The sequence below is a fragment of the Octopus bimaculoides genome, chromosome 19 (genome assembly GCF_001194135.2).
Source record: "Octopus bimaculoides isolate UCB-OBI-ISO-001 chromosome 19, ASM119413v2, whole genome shotgun sequence".
NCBI lineage: Eukaryota > Metazoa > Mollusca > Cephalopoda > Octopoda > Octopodidae > Octopus > Octopus bimaculoides.
Window position 1 is genome coordinate 25,810,209 of NC_068999.1, and position 20,474 is coordinate 25,830,682.

Consider the following 20,474-nt stretch of genomic DNA (forward strand, 5'->3'; position numbering starts at 1 on the left):
GAGTTGGAGGTATGCTCCAACAACTCACTGACGGTATATTTGGCAACCTGTATCCTTCTCCAAGTGCTTAAAACCTGCCAAGACTAAGTACAGTACCTTTGGTTGAGAATTATTGGCAGTGTATCTTGCTGTCAAGCATTTTCGACACATGCTAGAAGGTCGCGTTTTCTCTAACTACACCAACCATAAACCACTGGTTTATGCATTCAATGCATAAACCCAGAGAAGTCTGACATCTAGACTCCATAACACAGTATACAACAGACATTTGCCACATCAAGGGTGCAAACAACTCTGCAGCTGATGAACAAGATGACTAAGAACTACTTCAGCTCTGGAACTCATCATCTCTGAAACTTCAGCAATCCCCAATACCCTCTGCTACAGGCTATATACAGTGCAACACCTCCACCAGTCATGGACGTCCATATATGCTGCAGAAACAAAGACATGACGTTTTCTCTGCTTTGCATTCTCTAAACATCCAGGTGTCCATGCCACACAAAAGCTGATATTGACTGTTTCATGTGGCCCAACATCAACAGGCACAGTCATGAATGGGCTAGGACCTGTGTCCCATGCCAAAAAGCAAAGGTCCAACGGCATTAAATCTCCCTTCACTTCCTTTGCAACTCCTGATGCACGTTTTCAACATGTGCATATTGACAGCGTTGGACCCTTGCCTCCTTCCAACAACTGCACTTGCCTGTGTTGACAAACTTTGTCGCTGGCTGGAAGCTTCCCCCTTATCGGACACTTCCACGGAAACTGTAATGTTTCACTGGGTTTTGCATTTCGGTACACCTGTGACGACTACCATTGAAAAAGGTTGTCAGTTCGATTCTCACCTTTTCACTGAGCTGACTTGTCTCCTCGGATATAAACACACCCGCATGACAGCTTATCACCCTGCAGCAAATGGTATGGTCGAACGTTTTCTCCACCAACTTAAGGCAGCTATAAAAGTGTATCCAGACTGCTCCAACTGGTTGGAATATCTTCCACTCATTCTCCTTGGTATGCAATCCATGGTTAAGGAGGGAGTTGGCCATGCTCTGGCTGAACTGGTCTATGGCATGGCACTCGCCTTACCTGGACAGATGATCAACCCCGTTTCACCACAGGTCTTTCCAGACCCAACAAGATAGGTTCACCGCTTACAGACATCTATATCGCATTTGTCCCCTGCAGGTCCCAGACAACAGAACATCACTTCGCATATCCGAAAAGACATCAATACTTAGACACATGTTTTCGTTAGAAACGATGGAATATCTTCTCAACTTCGGCCACGATATTCCAGGCCTTACAAAGTAAGCCAAAATATTTTGTTCTTGATATTGGAGGAAAATGAAATTCTGTCTCTGTCAATCACTTAAAAAAGGCATTCATCAAAGAAGACTTACTTTCATTTCCTGCCGTTCCTCAAATGGACTCAACAATTTCAGCTTCACCCATCACAAACACCTCAGATTCTGCAAAACCCCAGCACACCAAATAGAGAAGAACAGTTCAATGGCCTGCAAGATTTGTTCAAATCTTTCGAGTAACTACAAACTCTTCGGTTACTCATCATTTCAAATGAAATGTCCACTTCAACAAATAAAAACAAATTGGTTTTTTTTTTTTGGTTATGAACAATTTTGACATACATAACCCAAGTGACTCTGCATCACTCACATACAAACCAAAACACAACAAGGAACATTTTCATTATTTACATTCAACGGATATTTGTCCTCATCTTGTTTGTTGTTAACACAATGTTGCAGCTGATATACCCTCCAGCCTTCATCAGGTGTCTTGGGGAAATTTCGAACCTGGGTTATTCCTAAGGTATTTTTCGATGTTATCATTATTATTATTATTATTGTTGTTGTTATTGTTCAGGTCAATGCTTGGAATCGAACTCGGAATTTTGGGGTAAGTAGCCCGCGCTCTTAACCACTACACCATAATAATAATAACATCGAAAAATACCTTAGGAATGAGAACCCAGGTTCGAAATTTCCCCAAAACACCTGATGAAGGCTGGACGGTATAACAACCGAAACGTGTTAACAACAAACAATATGAGGACAAATATCCGTTGAATGTAAATAATGTACATCATTCCTCATCTCTCAAATATAGAAAAGAACATTTTGTATTAAAAAAAAACAACATTTTTCTGTATCAATGAAAAACATTTTTTATGAATATTGTTCTACTAATTGAACTGACTGAACATTTCATCAACAAACTTTTTGCATGAACTTTTTCATTTTTCTGTAAAATCACATTTTCTTCCATGCAAATATGTTTTGCTTCATACATCACACCCGTATGCTGACACACACTTGCACCACTCATATTTTCATGTCTTCTATCATTTGCTCTCCTCACCACTGAAAAACAACTTACCTCTATTAGACCTAGTGAGTCACATAATCAATAGAGTTGCATATCTCTTTCAACGCACCAGCATATTACATTTATGCTTCTGCCTTGGCATATACACATTGCCTAACATATATTGCACACACCAACTCTGAATGTTGATTTTTTTGCTTTACATTTTTTCCGTTTCTTTCACTTCACATGTTTTTGACATGTATTCATTAGTTTGTAAATGGCACTGTATCCATTTTCTGCATTACACACCAAATCACACATTTACAATATCACACGCCTCTGTATCATTTGATCTCTTTGGCTTTCTCTTTGGAAGGGAGATAGTGTAAAAACTAACACTTCCTTTTTCCAAGCTGAGATTCGAAACCGAATCTAAGGATTCTCACCTGCCTGATCCACCACTGGCCGAACAGGTGCAAAAGAAATTTCTTTGTCCTGTCAAAAAGTGATGGATGGATTTCTGCTTGACCTCTAACCTGAGCTGTGTCATTTAAGGTTCAAGTGGACAACAGGTGACCTACATATGTAGAAATTACTCCTATGGTATGTCTGTTCTTCTAGCTAAAATGATGATTATAAATACAGTCAGACACATGACAGATGAGCAGACAGCCAGCCAGCAGGAGGCAAACGGTCGACAGACAGCAGTTAACTTGTGCCAGTCAAGCAGCCAACAGAAAGCTACATATTCAGCATGAATGACAATACACAGTAGCAGTTGCAGAACATAAACTGACGCGACCAAATGACCAATGTACACACAGACACAAAACTTGCCCAGTTCTACCTCATCACATTGACACTATTTCTCCTGTTCATTTTTTTACTTCACCAACTCGAAGCAAGTTGGTATCATCATGTAGCAGCTTTCCTTGTGTGTCCAACACATAAATGCATGTGGCGATCAAATAAATTATTTAAACCACAATCTGATGCTTTCTTCATTGTTTTACTTTGATGTCATCAACACACCTATCTTCATCTGCTATATCAGCAACACCTTTTGCTACACCTCCTACTACATATGTATGCAAAATAAGAAGACACACTGTAGTAACCATTTATTTCCCTCAAATTTACTTTTATTATGTTTATACACAAAAAATAATAGGAAAAATATGCTGAAGAACCAAAGATGAGTGAGTTACAAAAATAAACGATTTACAAATTGATTTTATGTGCCTTCCTCTTTGCGAAATCTTGAATGATTTCATCAAAATTAATTTTATCTGCAAGGTCGCGCTCTATGGATAGTATTGCCAGATCAGTTAACCTTGTTTAACTTATTGCTGATGTGGTTCTTGATGAGCTTTAGTTTAGAAAAGGACTGTTTGCTGTTAGTAGCACTAATGGCACAAGTTAGGAAGACTCTTAAAAGTATTACAGTATTTAGCAGTGGATCAGTAAGATTTCATTTCTGAATAAACTGAAGAACTTGCAAAAGCCCTTCTATGTCTTCAATGTCAGCAGCTGCCAAATAATTTTGCAGTCTTACCCTTTCACCCAGAAAGCCTTCTCAATAATCTCATTAAAAGCATCTACATCACAATTACACTTTTTATCTAACAAATTGAATGGTGTGAGAAAGGTGTATTTCTTTGTAACATCGTGAAGTCTTTTGAATCTAGTAGTTATTTCTTCAATCAGTCTCTCTATCACTGACAACATTTCTCTTAGTTCAGCATCGTCGCGGAAAGTGGCATTGATACTTTCTTCATAGTTCATTCTTTTCTTTTTGCAAATTTGACGCTCTGTGCTGATTCCCATATCAGAGCAAATCTCAGATGAATAGGCCAATGTGTCATGTACTGTTTTATCTCTGCTTACAAGTAGCAAAGTTTTCAAGGCTGATAGTTTAATGGCACATTGTTGCAACTCCAGACCTTTTGTTTGGAGGTACATTTGAGTGTCATTAATTTCAGGAAGTATATCTCTCCAAAGGCCAAGAAATGACAAGAAAGAAAATGACAGCATTGCCTGAAGAATTAAGCCTGCATCAGATCTCATAGTTGCATTTTCTTCATCTTTTATCAACCATTCTAGCACAGCAACAATTTCTGTGAATTTTGTATGTATAACTTTCACTGCGTCTGCTTGACTATTCCATCTCGTTTCCCTAGCCCATTTGTTATTTGCACTAGTTATCTCAATCAAGATATCCCATTGATGAGTTGAGGCAGAGAAGAATGAAAATAAATGGTTCAATGTGCCAAAAAATGTCACTGAAGCTGCATGCACAGCTGCTAAATTCAGAGAGTGATTGGTACATGACACAAATACAATCTTTGGATTAACTTCTGTGATGCACACTTGAACACCGGATCGATGACTTGCAATTACTGCCACGCTATCAAATGTTTGTCCACCACAGTCTTGGATGTTAATGTCATCCATTTCTAATTGTTTTAGAATCATTGATGTAATTTGCCTTCATCTCAATAAAACAAAGAAAGGATTCTTCTACTTTTACTTCCGTTTCCTCTATTTTAACAATGTAGCACCTGAGAAATTTGGTCAATATGAGAAATGTCTGGAGTACTATTAAAAATAATGCAATAATACTCTGTTTCACTTCATCGATAACTTTCTTTCTCACTTGATCTCCCAGGATGTTCACAAGGTTATTCTTAATTTTTGATAAGAGATAGGAAGTTGTAAACTTCTCAGTTTTTACTTTCACCAAATTTTCCAATCAGTTGAACAAGCTCCAGAAAATTTCCTTTATTTTCATTTGCCTTCTCAACTTGATTGTCTTCTCTATGGCCTTGTAAAGCTAAGTTTTGCTTAGCAAGAAACCTAATTATGTCCAAGAATCTAGTCAGGATTTACTTCCATTTCTTTGTTTCATTTTCAACAAGAGTTTGTTGTTCTTTGTCTATTACCTTACCTTTGGAAAGGTGAATTTCTAGCTCTTTCCACTTCTCATGCACAAGGCTAGATCCATATTCTTGTATCTTAGCATTCAACTTCCACCAGGATTTGAAACCATCAACTGAGCAAAACTTTGAGTCTTTGCTTGAAAATAGCTTACAACAAAAACAAAACATAGCCTTTTTCGATGGAGAGTATATCATCCAAGTTCTCAAGATTTTTTCCCCATTTTGTAAAGTTTGAGAGAAAACAGTTTCTTGACAGTCTTCTAATCTCCTCTTTCGGTTTTGTTATTTGTCCTGGACGTACAACTTCTTTGAATTCGCAGTCAATATTTTGCACCGCCTTCGATCATTGCTGTACAAGGATTTCCCGAATACTATCACCATGATTAAACTTAGCAGGCCACATCCCAATGTCTTTCAAATTAATATTAGAGTTTTGTTCTTCAGTAGTTTGTGGTGGATTAGCATCATCAACTTCATCTATCTTCTCTTTAGTTGCACTTCATTAACATCATCTCCATGACCTTCTACAGTAGTACCAGTTTCATCTGGACAGCTGCGTCAGATGAGAAATAAAATTATGGCCCTTCATTTCGCCTTTTTTCTTCTTTTGTTTTCCTTTTTTTTTTTCAAAATACTGCACTGCTGTCCTTAATTTGCTTTATCTCAAATTATATCAGTGATGTTGTAAATTTATATGAATAAAATCAAATAAAGTAGAGACCAACCAAGAAAAATAATCGACACACTGTCTTATCCAGTAACACACAATATTACTGTATTAACAATATTATACTGTATATTAACACACAATACAAGTTTGCTGATGATAAATTTAAATTTTAAGGAAATTTTAATAGCTACTATGCATTATTAAACTCTATAATATTTATACTGCATTTTTATTAATGATATATTTATACAAATAAATTGTGCTGCCCGGGGTGAACCCCTGCCTCCCCTCTTCGTATGCTGCACAATGTTAAAATCAAAAGAAATATTGGAAAAACACAGTTTTAATAAGACCTGAAAGAATGAGTGGCCATGGGTAGAATGTCTTTAATCATTGGTCTGCTGAATTAATGCTGACCTTGGGCTTAATGATTTTAACAATTAGTGACAGACTTCTCCCTATAAACGAGGAATCCTCCATGGGTTTCTTGATTGGCTACAAATAGCAATCAAATCATTACTGTAATGCCTTTAATCTTAGAAGTCTGCTGGATCTAATCATCATCAACAAATTAATGTTCTCCCCGGGTGGGAATTTATCTGTCTCCTGAGCTGATCAAATGACAACCCATAGAATTCTACAGTAGCCATTGATGAGCTGTTTATCATCCATCTCAACGGATTCTGCAAACCATCTTATTTTTTGGTCATAGTATACTTTGGGCTACATTTTCCAATAAATCCTTTTTTTATGCTCAAGTGTTACATGAGAGAGATTTTGTCTTAAAAAAGATGGGTTATGTATGGAGTGTCATGGTCATAGATAAAATGCTTTTGAAAGATGGAATGGTTGTAGTTGGAAAGCGTTTTGAACATTTATGCACGCACGTGTACATACAAATCCATGCATGTGCAAAAGAATCATGTTTTATCTTCACTTTTGAAAATTTTCTATTTTGGAGCCTAACCTACGGTATACCTGTGGTATGGAGGGTGCTAATGTGGGGAAATAAGATATGGTTCACCTACCTTCTCGTCGGCTCTCCAGCTGTACTAAGTCCAAAACACATGCCCAACCTGTCGCACCTAATAATGTTAGCAGCTGCTACTACCAATCCTGCTAGCCTACTCTTCTGACATCCATTCACAGCAAGTGCACCAGGCCAAAAAGACAACCCTGGTCTTGCTTCCTTCACTTCCTCTTGCCCCCTTCCTGTCAGGTCAGGTCCCTTGACCATTGATGTCACAGCTCTTTCTTTCCAGCTCATCTCATACCCACATCTCTTCCTCTCCTCCAACTTTGTCATCTGATGAAGCGACAATTCTGCAAACATCCAAGACATGATGTGGCATTCCATTCACAGAAACATTATTTTTGGAATTAATAGCTATCGCTGTTCCACTGAGATGTGCAGCGTGTTTTCGGGAGCTTGACCCAGACTTCGTCTCCTACCTCCATGAAGACAGGCTCTCTCTCTCTCTCTTCTGCAGGGCATTCTGATGGTTTACTCAGATGCGGCCATTCATATCTGAATATCACTCTGTGTGACACAGACTCTTCGACCTGTCCTGATCGGGACAACATATTGTAGCAGAATACTGCTTCCAGTGGTGAGATGCACCCCTTCTCTGCCATTCAGTCAATGTCTTTCCATGATCCCATTTCCACTTGGCCTGTATGCTACTCTGAAGAAGCGGCGCACATTCCACTTATCAAGCTTCTCCTTCAGTATCTCTGAATGAAATGCTGTGCCATTGTCCATCAGCAATCCATCCACAGCACCCCACTCCAGGAATATCTCGTTCAGGATATGTGTAATCTCATCTGCAGTGCCTGTCTTCATTTCATGGCCATCCAACCTAGGCCAGAGTCAACCATCGAGAGATACATCCTCTGCCGGTAATGTGTGACATCCACTGCTAATTGTCTCCAGTTGTGCTCTACCAAGATGTTTCCCTGCTCATGCACACCCAGAGCAGAGTTGATTGACACTGATCACAGTTCCCGACCACCTTTTGGATGCCCTGTCTAGTAACGTCAGCATCAACCCTCCTGGTAAGATACAGGTTCTGTCCACACCCATATGATGCATGGCATGCAATCTCCTTAGTTCCAAGTCACTTAACCAGCACACTGCAGCTATTCCCTGCTTTGGATCTTCTGGCTCTGCCAACCAGGCTTTTTTCACCTTGACAGAATGTCCGTTTTGTCTTTCTGAAGGCACAAAGGCCATGCTCAGCTTCAAACCAAATTCGGCAGCTAACTCTCCTAGAACCTCTAGGTGGCACTTTACTAACATCTCTGCAGCCCCTTCGGTTCGAACCCTCTTTTTTTCAGTGATCACTGATTCTCCCAAGCCAAGCACAGTGGCCAAATTGCTTCAGATTTCGATGGAGTGCAGCTCCCATTTTAGGGCCAGATTCACCCAACTTCAGGTCGACAATCATTGCCGCCCTCGCCATCTGTCTCCATTCGCACAGCATCTTGCTGCCCTTGTCATGTCTCCCTTCACACAGCGTCTTGCCACCCTCATCATCTGTCTCCATTCACGCAGTATCTTGCCGCCCATGTGGTAGAATACATGGCCATTCATCTCTTGAAAGTCCAGTACCAGCCTGATTTTCCCCTTTGTTGACTGCACTACTGCCATTAGTGGCAGCACTTCACTCACCACCTCGTTCTTCCACGGGATAAGGACACCCTCCTTAATCCACCTATCTACCTCTCCTTCAAACTCACTCCTGGCATGTCCTTTGAAGGTATGCTGGTAGCAGCTCAGCCTGTTCTTCAGCATCAGGGGCTCCCCTTTCCAGTACCACTCTACTATCCACCACTGATCGTTGAACACAGCCCAAAAATCTTTGTACAGTCACTCATGGAGCTCTGCTACCTCCTATGTTACAGACTCACGGCATATGACGTCCCTGCACCACCAAACGAAACTACATCTCCTTCAACGCTGACACCTCCAAGGCAGTTGATCGTGTCCATCACCACGCCAATTCCATCTACCGTATGGTCAATTACAATTGCCTGCAGCCTCAGTGTTATGCCCTGCACTGCTATCTCCATGTTGCTGCTACCCTTGCATCTGTTGACCGCCCGATTGTATGGTAGTATCCTGATGGGAAAAGAGAAACAGAACACCCTGGAACAACATTGCAAAAGACCATTGACAAAGAAATGGGATGAGAAAGGTGGAGAAGCTGGAATGAGAGCAGAACAGTGGCAGAAAATAGAGCTGGTTGGAGAGATTGTATTTGCAGCTTTATGTGCCTCATGCCACAGAGAGTAGTAACTAACTAGTGACAGTCTTATCACTTCTTATGTTGTTTAGTTCCAGCTCAGCACTGATTAAGCTGATCTATAATCCAAAGTATTCCAACCATGATCATATTGTCTTTGTTGTATGTGCAGTGAAGCTAGGACCACATTATATTACATGTCCTTTTTTTAAGATGATGAGGTGTGAGATTTGGTGGCTATTTCTTGCAGGTCAACTGACCATATAGAGACTCTTTCATTGGTTAGTCTTTTGAGTCAATGTCCTTGATGATTTTAGTGCATACACCTACTTCTCTCTCTCTCTCTCTCTCTCTCTCTCTCTCTCTCTCTCTCTCTCTCTCTCTCTCCCTCTCTCATTCTGCTGAAAGTTTTGTCATTGAGAAAGGGCTCTTTGATTCAAATAGTCTCTTCACCTTCTTATGAACTTGCTGACACATCTCATTTTTCTACCAACAAATCCAACCTTTAAGATGCCATCACAGCATCATTTGACCATTGTCTCATCTTCCACTACTTCAGTTCAGCAAATTAGTAAGAGCTCTTAGCAACAAATTAACTTCACCATTGGCCTATCTTTGACAGTTAAATGAAGGAATTGATATTATGCATGTCCTACATCTCTGTTACACCCTCAAGCCACAAAATAGTTCACTAGTAGCTGCACTACTGTATGAAATTTGAGAAACTGCTTACAACTTATAGAAGAATTGTCCTCATTATCAGCTGGTGTGGCAGGGTGCAGAGTCTTGCTGCCACATGTATGGCCTCCCTACAGCTACCTAGTCAATACAGGGCTTCACCACCTTGCTTAGGACACAGATCTAGCCATCAGGGAAGAAGTGAAGTGGCATGACATCACCTTCACTGCTGACAACACCGAAGAACATGACTGTCGCTGGTAATTTTGTTTGCATGACTCCAGGCATGTCCTTGGGTGAGACAGTGAGCCACCTGTTCTGGTAGTTGATCTTCTGGTCTTGACGGAAATTCTTCTCATTGGAGAACCACGACATGTCTGACTCCAATGGGTGTTTCAACTTGTTAATCAGCTTCTTGGTGTGCTTGAGTCACTTTTCCTGCATTTCCTTGGACAGAAATTGTCCCTTCCTCACCTTGTATGAAAAGTAGCAAATGTTCTCGTGCACCACCAGCCTGATGAGCTTTTCATCCGCACCTTTCTCCATTGCAATGGCATGCGTCAACTTTTTACGATCATTGTTGATGATCTCCTGGATTTCAGCTATAAATTCCAGCATTCTGATGGTATCAGATCATGGATTTACCTCTCTGTTGTCACCTCATAGTTGAATCCTGAATCTTCCAGATCCATTCTGAACTTTTCCACCATTCTTCTGCTGACATTGAGATAGTCTGAAATCTCCTTGTTTGTCCCTCCAGCAACTTCTTAAACATTCAACATCTTAAAAGTGACAAACATAATTATATACAAACACCTCCTTTGTAACCCTGAACTATCTTTGTCTAGTAGAGACTACAGAGCCAGATCCACTGCAGACTATTCTTTTAGACTTCAGTTGCACTTTGCCTTCGAAAAATATTGAGAAAAGGAAAATTCTTACTGGGCAGAAGTATCATTATCATCATCATCATCGTTTAACGTCCACTATCCATGCTAGCATGGGTTGGACAATTTGACTGAGGACTGGTGGAACCCGAAGGCTACACCAGGCTCCAATCTGATTTGGCAGAGTTTCTACAGCTGGATGCCCTTCCTAACGCCAACCACTCCGAGAGTGTAGTAGGTGCTTTTACGTTTGTCACCTGCACGAAGGCCAGTCAGGCGATACTGGCAACGGCCATGCTCAAAATGGTGTATTTTATGTACCACCAGCACAAGAGCCAGTCCAGGGGCACATCAAAATTGCCTGTTTATGAGTTCTACCTATTACATGTAATTTTAACCATTTGTGTCAGCAAATATATTACAGACTTTCTCCAGCCTCTACACCGACAACTTTCATATTCCTTTGTGCTTGTTTATATTTCATATTCTTCATTTTCTACATTTACTTATCACACACTCTCCTATGCATTTAAGGTTATTCTCCACTATCTTAACTTATACATGCAGACTTTCAAATGTAATCTCACCACCTTCCCACAAACTAGGTTTCTGAGTCCCTATCTTTTAAACAGTATTAAAGCATACACTACTTACTTATCAAGAAAACATATCTTCAACTATACATCTTTACTGCTCAACAACATTCACCTAAAACCATACTGTAAACATTAGGCTTTAGAATTCCTAACTTTGCGAGAGAACCCCACATACATCACATGACTATGACTGCATCACTCCTTCTCAGAACCAGAAAATACTTTGGCTCGGCAGTTGCTCACTCTATATTTAGACGTTATTATATCCTCGATTTGCCTAATAGAGAAGAATCCCCAACATCTTTCAATCACTGGCCCAATAATGATCTGTGATATTCTCTTACCTTTTGAGTACTCTTTGTTATTCCATAATCAATCTACCCTCTCAAACACTTTTCTTTCACAGTCTTTCTTTCACATAACTGCATCCCTTAAATTTCTCCTCCAACAGCCAATCTACAGAAGCAGCTATATTGACTTGACTAAATTATCATTTTCCCCAATTTAGAATGTGCTGAAAGAGCTACACTTCCTCCCCCAAATTAAGAAAACCTTCAGTCATGCCATCTAAACTGGTTTATTATCATCTTTAAAAGATTGATGTACAAGAGGGTACCCAAAAGAAACCAAAATTTTGCAATATTATTTTATTCACTTAGTTTTACATGTTTACACTTTTATTGCCTTCAAAGTATGCTCCATTTGAAGCAGTGATGGACTTCTTTCATTCGGGGGAACAAAAAATGTCACAGGGAGAGAGATTGGATGAACAGAGAGGGTGAGTAAGCTGGGTCATGCCCTTTTTAATCAAAAACTGTCTCACACTCAAGGCAGTGTGTGCAGGCATACTGTCAAGATGAAACCACTACTCTCCACTTTGCCACAAGTCGGGACGTTTTCATCTCATCGCGTCTCACAAATGCTTCAGAACTGCCAAATAAAATGTCTGGTTAACAGTTTGATCAGGAGGAACAAATTCTGTGTACACAATTCCTTTTGAATCAATGAAACAAATCATCATCATCTTGACATAGGACTTCACTTGACATGCCGTTTTGGGACGTGGTGACATTGAATGCTTCTCTTGACTTGACTGCTAATTTGTTTCTGGGTTGTAGCCTTTGGTCACCAATGATGACCTTTGAATAAAGATCCAGATCAACTTCCAACTGTTCTTTCAGTTCGCAACACATGTTGTAACTGCTTTTGATCTTCCTTGAGCAAGTGAGATACAAATTTTGCTGCAACTCTATTCATTCACAATTCCTCACTCAGAATTCATTGACAGGAGCTCCGGGACACACCACACCAGTCATATCAACAAGTTCAATTGTTTGGTGATGGTCTGCCAAGATCAATTCGTGAATTTTTATGGTGTTTTCATTTGTTCAGGAGGTCGATGGTGACGCTGAATGAGGTTGGTCTTCAAGTGACAGGTGACCATTCCTAAAGCATGAAATAAACACTTGCAAACTTATGTTTTGCTCATGGCAGCAGCCTTGTAAGCTGTTTGAAGCATGACAACTCTTTCGGCTGCTGTTTCTTCATTTCAACCATTGCAAAAATCGATAAGCAGGGGAGATGCACTGCAAAACGAAGATACACCATGTGGTAGCACAACTTTACTGGACGATGCCAGTTGCCAGGCTGATGCCTGAGGGTTGCATTAAGTGGCTTCTAGCGGCAGAAGCCTGAACTACAATGGGCTTGTCTCACAGAGAACATTTCCGGTTACTTTGGGGTACCCCCTCGTATTTAGGTTTATTTACACTTCTACCTGAAATTGTAAAATGCGAAAAGAAATATTGTTGGCATGGTTAGAACTTGTAATAAAAGTTTTAGCTACTGAGATGTTTATTTCTTGTATATGTTACTTGTAGAAATTATGTAGTTATTTGCATGTTAGAATATTGTGAGGATGATATTGTTTTAATTTTTTTTTTTTTTTTCAGATCTTAATTTATATATTCTCTGCATTGGGCATTTATTTGTAGGATGTTTACTGTCTAATTGTGTCTACTGGCTTTTAGACTACATTCTTGCATATTTATACATCATAGCTGAATAAAATTTATCATCTCTCTCTCTCTCTCCATACTAGGTGTAAGTATCCATGCAGATTTCTCTGCATGAACCTGCTCCTCCCCCATCTCATAGTGATCCCTTCGTTCCTTACCATGAAACTGCCCCCTCCACCTACCTCAGGGCTCATAGTTCTGTTGCAAACTACATGGCTATCTCAATCAGGTGGCATGAAAAATGCACCAAGTCCATGCTGTAAAGTGGTTGGCATTAGGAATGGCATCCAACTATAAAATCTATGCCAAAGCACATATTGGAGCCCAATGCAGTCTTCAGACACATCAGTTCCTGTCAGATTGTCCAACCCATGCCAGCATGGAATATGGATGTTAAATAATGACGATAATGATGGTAAATAAAACATTGTATCATGGGCTGTTTCAAAAAATGGCAGAAATCTTGACAATGGAACAATCAAGATTTATAACAAGTTAGTGACTCAAAAATATCATGTTAGATCAGGGACTATGATTACCTTAGTTTATGCTTTGTAAAGGTCATTCTAATTTGTTTTTATCTTTGAATGAAATGTCTATAAAAATTAGAATAAATTTAAGTGTTCATTCCAGCACAGTGATGAAACTTAGCAACAAAAGAATCAAATTCTATATCTAAGAGAGGAGGAATTATGTACATTATTTACATTTGACGGATATTTGTCCTCATCTTGTTTGTTGTTAACACGTTTCGACTGATATACCCTCCAGCCTTCATTACGGGCCTATGGCAAAGTGGTTAACAGCACGGGGTACTAGCCTCAAGATTCCAAGTTCAATTCCAGGCAGTAACCTGAATAATAATAATAATAATAATAATAATAATAACATCGAAAAATACCTTGGGGATGAGAACCCAGGTTCAAAATTTCCCCAAGACACCTGATGAAGGCCGGAGGGTATATCAGCTGAAATGTGTTAACAACAAACAAGATGAGGACAAATATCCATCAAATGTAAAGAAAAGAATCAAGATCGGTAATATTCTACTTGCAAGTCAAAATTTAACATCTACTGGCTGTACTCAAATGGCTTAAATATCTGCTGAGTAAGTTTCTATTAATAAACATTAAAGTAAACAACTTTTAATCTGGAGTTAACACTTAACTTTCAGCTGCAATATTGTTACTTGAAGTAATTTGAAATTTCTGCAGACATTGTATTAAGAGAAACAAACAAAAAGTAATTAAGAAAAAAAACTCCTCGAGTCTTTCATTGACTGATTTCCTCTCTCTATATAGCAAAATAGAAAAACTCTACATCTAACAACAGAACTGCTCAATCATACTACCAAACAGGATGGTACACAGAATTTGCCTATGAAAAGAAATGTACTACAACTGCCAAGTGGTTTGTACTCATTTTGTGAATTGTACATCAGAGTTTTTTTCATTTTACTATTGAAAAGTATTGTATCTTCCATGAAATATTTATTCCTCATTATTCATCTCCTTTATACATAGATTGAACAAGCCTTGTAGGTGCATCTCTCCATTCTTTTTTTGTTTTTATCTTTGAATGACTAATTAAGTGAACTGATGATCCTCTTCAGATTTTCTATTTACTGATTTACTAGTTGTTTTCCAGCTAATATAATGTCTTCTAGTCTCATTTCATTTCTATATCTTTTACAAACGTAAACCATTTATTATTCCATGATTATTTTCCAATTTATGTAGAATTCTCCAACATTGACTGGTTGGTAATTCACTGATAGTACCTTTTTCGTTTTCTGATAGAATGTGAACTTTCTTTTTGCTCTAGATTATGAACTCTACAATCTGGAAGAGTTCACCAAAATGGTTCAATAAAATAGAGTTTTGAGGAAATTACTAGATGTTACTGTATAGTCAGGAATGTGGCATGAAAAATACAACAATCTAATAACAAATAATGATTAACTGTTGATAAAACCACATCTCTCATCCAGCAGATCATACTCATTTCCTTCTCTTTTTAGTTAATGATTGTCCTTTGCTTTCTTGCACTGATTCACTTTGTATTTTTGATACATGGAAATAAAATTTCCTTTTCACTACTTATTCTCTGTTAATGATTCTGCTCTTAGCATTAATTAAATTACCTACATAAGTTTGTTTACTATTAATTAGTATAAAGGATGTATTTGTTATTAGGTATTTATCTCATTTGTTCATCTGTCAGTTCAGTTCACTGATTTTTGACAGCTAAGACAGAATAAAACCAGCCTTATATTCTTTTGATAAATAATGGTTTCTATGAGACTAAGCAGATCTAGGATCTATCTCTAAATTTCCAGTGGGCACTATTGCCTCCTTAATTTGTATGTAAAAGTTATCACATTACATTTTAACATGATGATGATAGTATATGTGGGTTCATAATTTTCAAAATCTGAGTATTGAAACTTTGTGCTGAATACCATCTTATTTTTGAGGCTAGAATAACGATATTGATCAAATCAGTTTTATAAGAAGTGTTTGTTTTCTGGAGCATTTATTATCTATCATTTTGAGTTGCAAAATTTTGTTTCAAATACAATTCTAGTCAGTCTTCTATTTATATCAGAGAGCAATTAATAAAACAATATTCCTAAAACAATTTTACTTTGCATCCTTTTGGATTTTGGAGAATTGTTTCTATTCTTTCTATGACCTTTTCTGGCTTTTCTGTCTCTCATTCTTCAGAAAATTATCAACACAATTTTTTGAGAGCATTTACTAAATCCTTTGCCTCTATCTTGCAAGATATTATTTTGGTATCAGATGACTGGTTACAGCTGATTCTTCTTGGAGTAATGCATTATTCTTTTACTCATTTCAGCCAAGCGGCTGCAGTCATTCTTTTATTTTATTTTGAATTATTTTCATTTGATTTTTTTAAAGTCCATTTAACAATTATTTTAGAATATGGAAATTTACAGTCAGTTCTTAAATCCTATTTTATTTTAGCTTGTTCTTGGAATTGTTCACCAAAAAGTCCTCATGAGTTTGTTTTCCAGTCACCCTCTCCTAGTTCTCTTCAAGGCCGATCTCCCCAACAGATCTCTTGTAATTCAACCCCTCGGCTGAAGTACAGCTGTACAAAGTCACCAAGCACACCTCTTGATGGTGACAGGTAAGCTTTTATTTTCAAATACATATACCATTCTTAAATGGCCCAAGAGTGAGTGATCAACACAAGCTAAAAGAGAAGCAAGGCTGGAGGTAGCTAAGGAGATGGAAAGTGATTTTTTTCAACAGGTCACTAATATGTCATTATAGCTACTTAAGTCTACTAATTTGATGGTTAAAAATTGATAACCCACTTTGGTGTAGTTTTCTTAACAACTATACATTTTACAGCAGGTACACATTCAAATCACACAACAAATGTTATAGCTTTTTTCTGTCTTCAATATTATAAATATTTATGTATAATACTACACTTTGAATACTGTGTGTGTCATTTCAGTTATTTAATTTAGGCATTCAAAAGTCAATGTTACAACTTTCTTCTGTTTTCTGTATTAGATTATGTAATGTGAATGGCAAAAATTTTACAACATCATTTAACCTTTTAGAGTGAATGGTATGAAGACAGTTAAATGAGACTACTGGAGTAATTTAGTTCTTGATTTATGAGTGATGATGAGGATTATGAAAGACTGAGAGCCTTAGAAAGGATACAAGGTTTGTCAGTGAAGTGAATTATTTTCTTTCATATATTTATATTTATCTATCCATCCCTCCCTCCCACATAAATTCCATTTAATCATAGTTATTCTAATCTCTATTTTATTTTGATACCAATTTTTAATATTTTAAAAAAAATTTTCTTTTAGCAATCAAATAAAGAAATTGTATAGAAAGATTTGCATTAATGCAGATCTGTCCACTCCTTGCCAGTTTATTGAACATTAAACCAATAACCATGATAAAATGTATAATTTGTTCCAATATATTTCACTAGGATTTGTTAATTATCATTAGGATATTAGCATAAATTTTTCAATACAATTATGTTACATCAGCATGCCTACCAAATGGTACCTAGTGCATGCTTCCCTGTATTTGGTGTTTTTGAACAAAACTTATATAATATGTTAGTCTTTAACTACACTTTATTTGGCAGATTTATACCACAGCGTTCCTCTACAGATACTGACCTTGCCCATTATATGATCGTCAAGAATGAAAATCTCCAAGGTGAATTCAAGGCAAATTATAATGAACAACTAAATACAGTTTTACTAAATGGGAAAAATCCAACCAGTGATAAAGTTTTATCATTCACTTGTAAAAAGCTAAAATTTGGTAAGTTTTATAACCACTTATTCAGTGAGCCACATATAATGCTTGGAGCTCTTGCATTTGTCTGTAACATGTCAGACAAAATGCTTAGTTAAAATTCTGTTGAGGTCAACCTTGCCTTTCATCCCTCTAGGGTTGATAAAATAAAGTAGAGTCAAGTACTGAAATGATGTTATCATCTTACCCACTTCCTTCAAAATTGTTCTATACGTGTATATGTGTGTGTATATATATAAAATTTTATTTATATAAGGGCATTACTATACAATAATGCCTCACGCTTAGAGGGACTCCATAAGTCAAAACTACCAAAATAAGCACATTTTTACCGATTGCGAGGGAATGCAACTTTCAAAGCTAACCTCCTAAAAACTTTTAACTTAACGGTAAACCAATGGTTTCATAATTAATGCAGTAAACTGCATCTTTTATTCATCAGTACACGTATGGTCATGACACATAAAAATAAACAAAAATCAACATACTCTGATGTATTCAACGTGCTTATTTTGGTAGTTTTAAATTACGGAGTCCCTCTAAGCGTGAGGCATTATTGTATAGTAATGCCCTTATATAAATTAAATTATATATATTTATGGAAAAAAGTGATGGGTTTTTTTTTTTCCTTATGAGGTTTTTTCACGCTAACTACTTGATAAATTCTTATAAAGTTTTTATCCTAATATTATATTATGAATAATTAGAATATATTCAGTGCTGAATATTATTCCGTAAAAGCACATGTACCAAAGTGTAACTTAAAAAGCCCGCCTCTTTCATGGATATATAAGGATGAACAATCGTCTATGTACTGTGTTGAATACATCAGGGTATGTTGATTTTTGTTTATTTTTATGTATCCTTTATGAGTTTTGGGTTGCGGAATGCTACCAGTACGTTCCAGCGTTTCATTGACGAAGTTGTCCACAGACTTGATTTTGTGTTTGCTTACATTGATGACATACTCATTGCAAGTGACACATGTGAGAATCATCTGCGGTACTTGTCTCAGCTTTTTCAGCGTCTTCGCTCTTATGGTGTGCGTATTAATCCTGACAAGTGTGTTTTGGGGCAATCTTCCCTTGAATTTCTGGGACATCATATTGACTCAAGTGGCATCAAACCTCTCTTGTCCAAAGTTGATGCAATTCAACACATTGCACCTCCTTTTTTGCTTCAGTTGTGCCATTTTCTAGGTATGGTGAATTTCTATAGACATTTTATACCCAGATATGTGGACAAACTAATTCCTTTGACCCAGCTACTAAAGAACACTTCTAGAAAGGACGGTCAAATCACCCTCTCAGCTGAGACGTTATCTGCTTTTGAGTCAATCAAGAAGGGAATCGCTTCTGTCCCTTTGCTTGCACATCCATTTCCTTGCTTCTCTCTCTTTAACTGTGGATGCATCAGACACTGCAATTGGCACTGTGCTGCAGCACACAGTGGACGATCGAACTCGACCTCTGGCTTTCTTTTCTTGCCAATTACAACCAGCTGAGTGGCGATACAGCACCTTTTATCGTGAGCTCTTAGCGATCTGTCTGTTGGTTTGTCATTTCCAGCATCAGCTCGAAGGTCGAGATTTTGTAATCTATACTGATCACAAGCCTCTTACATTTGCCCTGTTGTCTAAGATGGACAAACTCTTGCCTCGTGCTTTCTGTCCCTTGGATTTTATTTCACAGTTTACCAGTGACATTCGACATATACCTGGGAAAGAGAATGTTCCTGCTGGCACTCTTTCTCGTGTTCCAGTCTGTTCTCTTTCATCTCCTGCTGCAATCGATTTCATTGCCATTTCGCAGGACCAACCAGCTTTGGCAAAGTTAGATTTAACTTTGCCCCAGTTCTCCTGTTGCCAATTTGCCTATTTTTCGCTTCTGTCGGCTGAAGGCACTATTCATTGTGATACTTCTATTGGTTCTCCCAGGTCACTCGTGCCTGAGAATCACCAACGCTCAGAGTATTAAGGTTACGATAGACTACCCTACTAAACACCCTAACCATAGATTACCTGTACTAGATACTGAACTCTGGCTAGAAACTGAGAATAATAAAACCCAAACCCTTCATTCACACTATGCCAAACCTATGGCCTCCAAATACCTGATCCACCGGAACTCAGCTATTGCGGACAATGCCAAATTCAATATATTGATGGCAGACCTCATCAGAGTAATGCGAAATGTGTCCTGCATGTGCAACCTTACAGAGTTAAAGAGACATATACAGCATTTCATTCACCGCATGCAGTTCTCAGGTTACAGCCATAAAGAAAGGATCAGAGTATACAAAGGAGCTATGAAGAAATTTGAAACCATCAACTCCCCATACACACACATGCACTTACAAAACATAAACACACATAGAGGGATACGCATGCATAGACACATACAATAGGAATACAAAATACAAAATGGCTGATCGTTAGCAAGGAGGGACACACATAAGAAAGAAGAAAGCAAAGGACCACTGATGAGGTCACAGAAGTGTGACAAAAGAACTCTTTCCGAAATAGGATGAATGTAATGTAATGTAATATAAAGCTGAAGCAAATTAACACCAAATATACAGTGCGTGTGTTTTTATTGGCTAAACTGGCAATATGACCATCCTCAAGTACAACAACATATATATATGTACACATATATATATATATCATGTATAGATACAACTATATGTGTGTGCGTATATGTGTATATGTCTATATTTACATATATTGCATAGATATTATATATATATATATATATATATATATATATATATATATATA

The 20,474-nt window shown here is 37.8% G+C and overlaps 1 protein-coding gene across 3 annotated transcripts in view; it reads left to right on the forward strand.

Moving 5' to 3' along the window:
• LOC106883268 (cell division cycle protein 20 homolog) overlaps positions 1-20,474 on the forward strand; it is a 53,622-nt gene that overhangs the window by 5,961 nt on the left and 27,187 nt on the right. For 2 of the 3 annotated variants that reach the window (XM_052974649.1, XM_052974650.1), the window contains exons 2-4: positions 14,669-14,777; positions 16,358-16,523; positions 17,520-17,701. In XM_052974649.1, coding sequence (XP_052830609.1) covers positions 14,669-14,777; positions 16,358-16,523; positions 17,520-17,701 — 457 coding nt within the window. The remainder of the gene's footprint in view (positions 1-14,668; positions 14,778-16,357; positions 16,524-17,519; positions 17,702-20,474) is intronic. The other variant, XM_052974651.1, reaches the window with a different exon arrangement.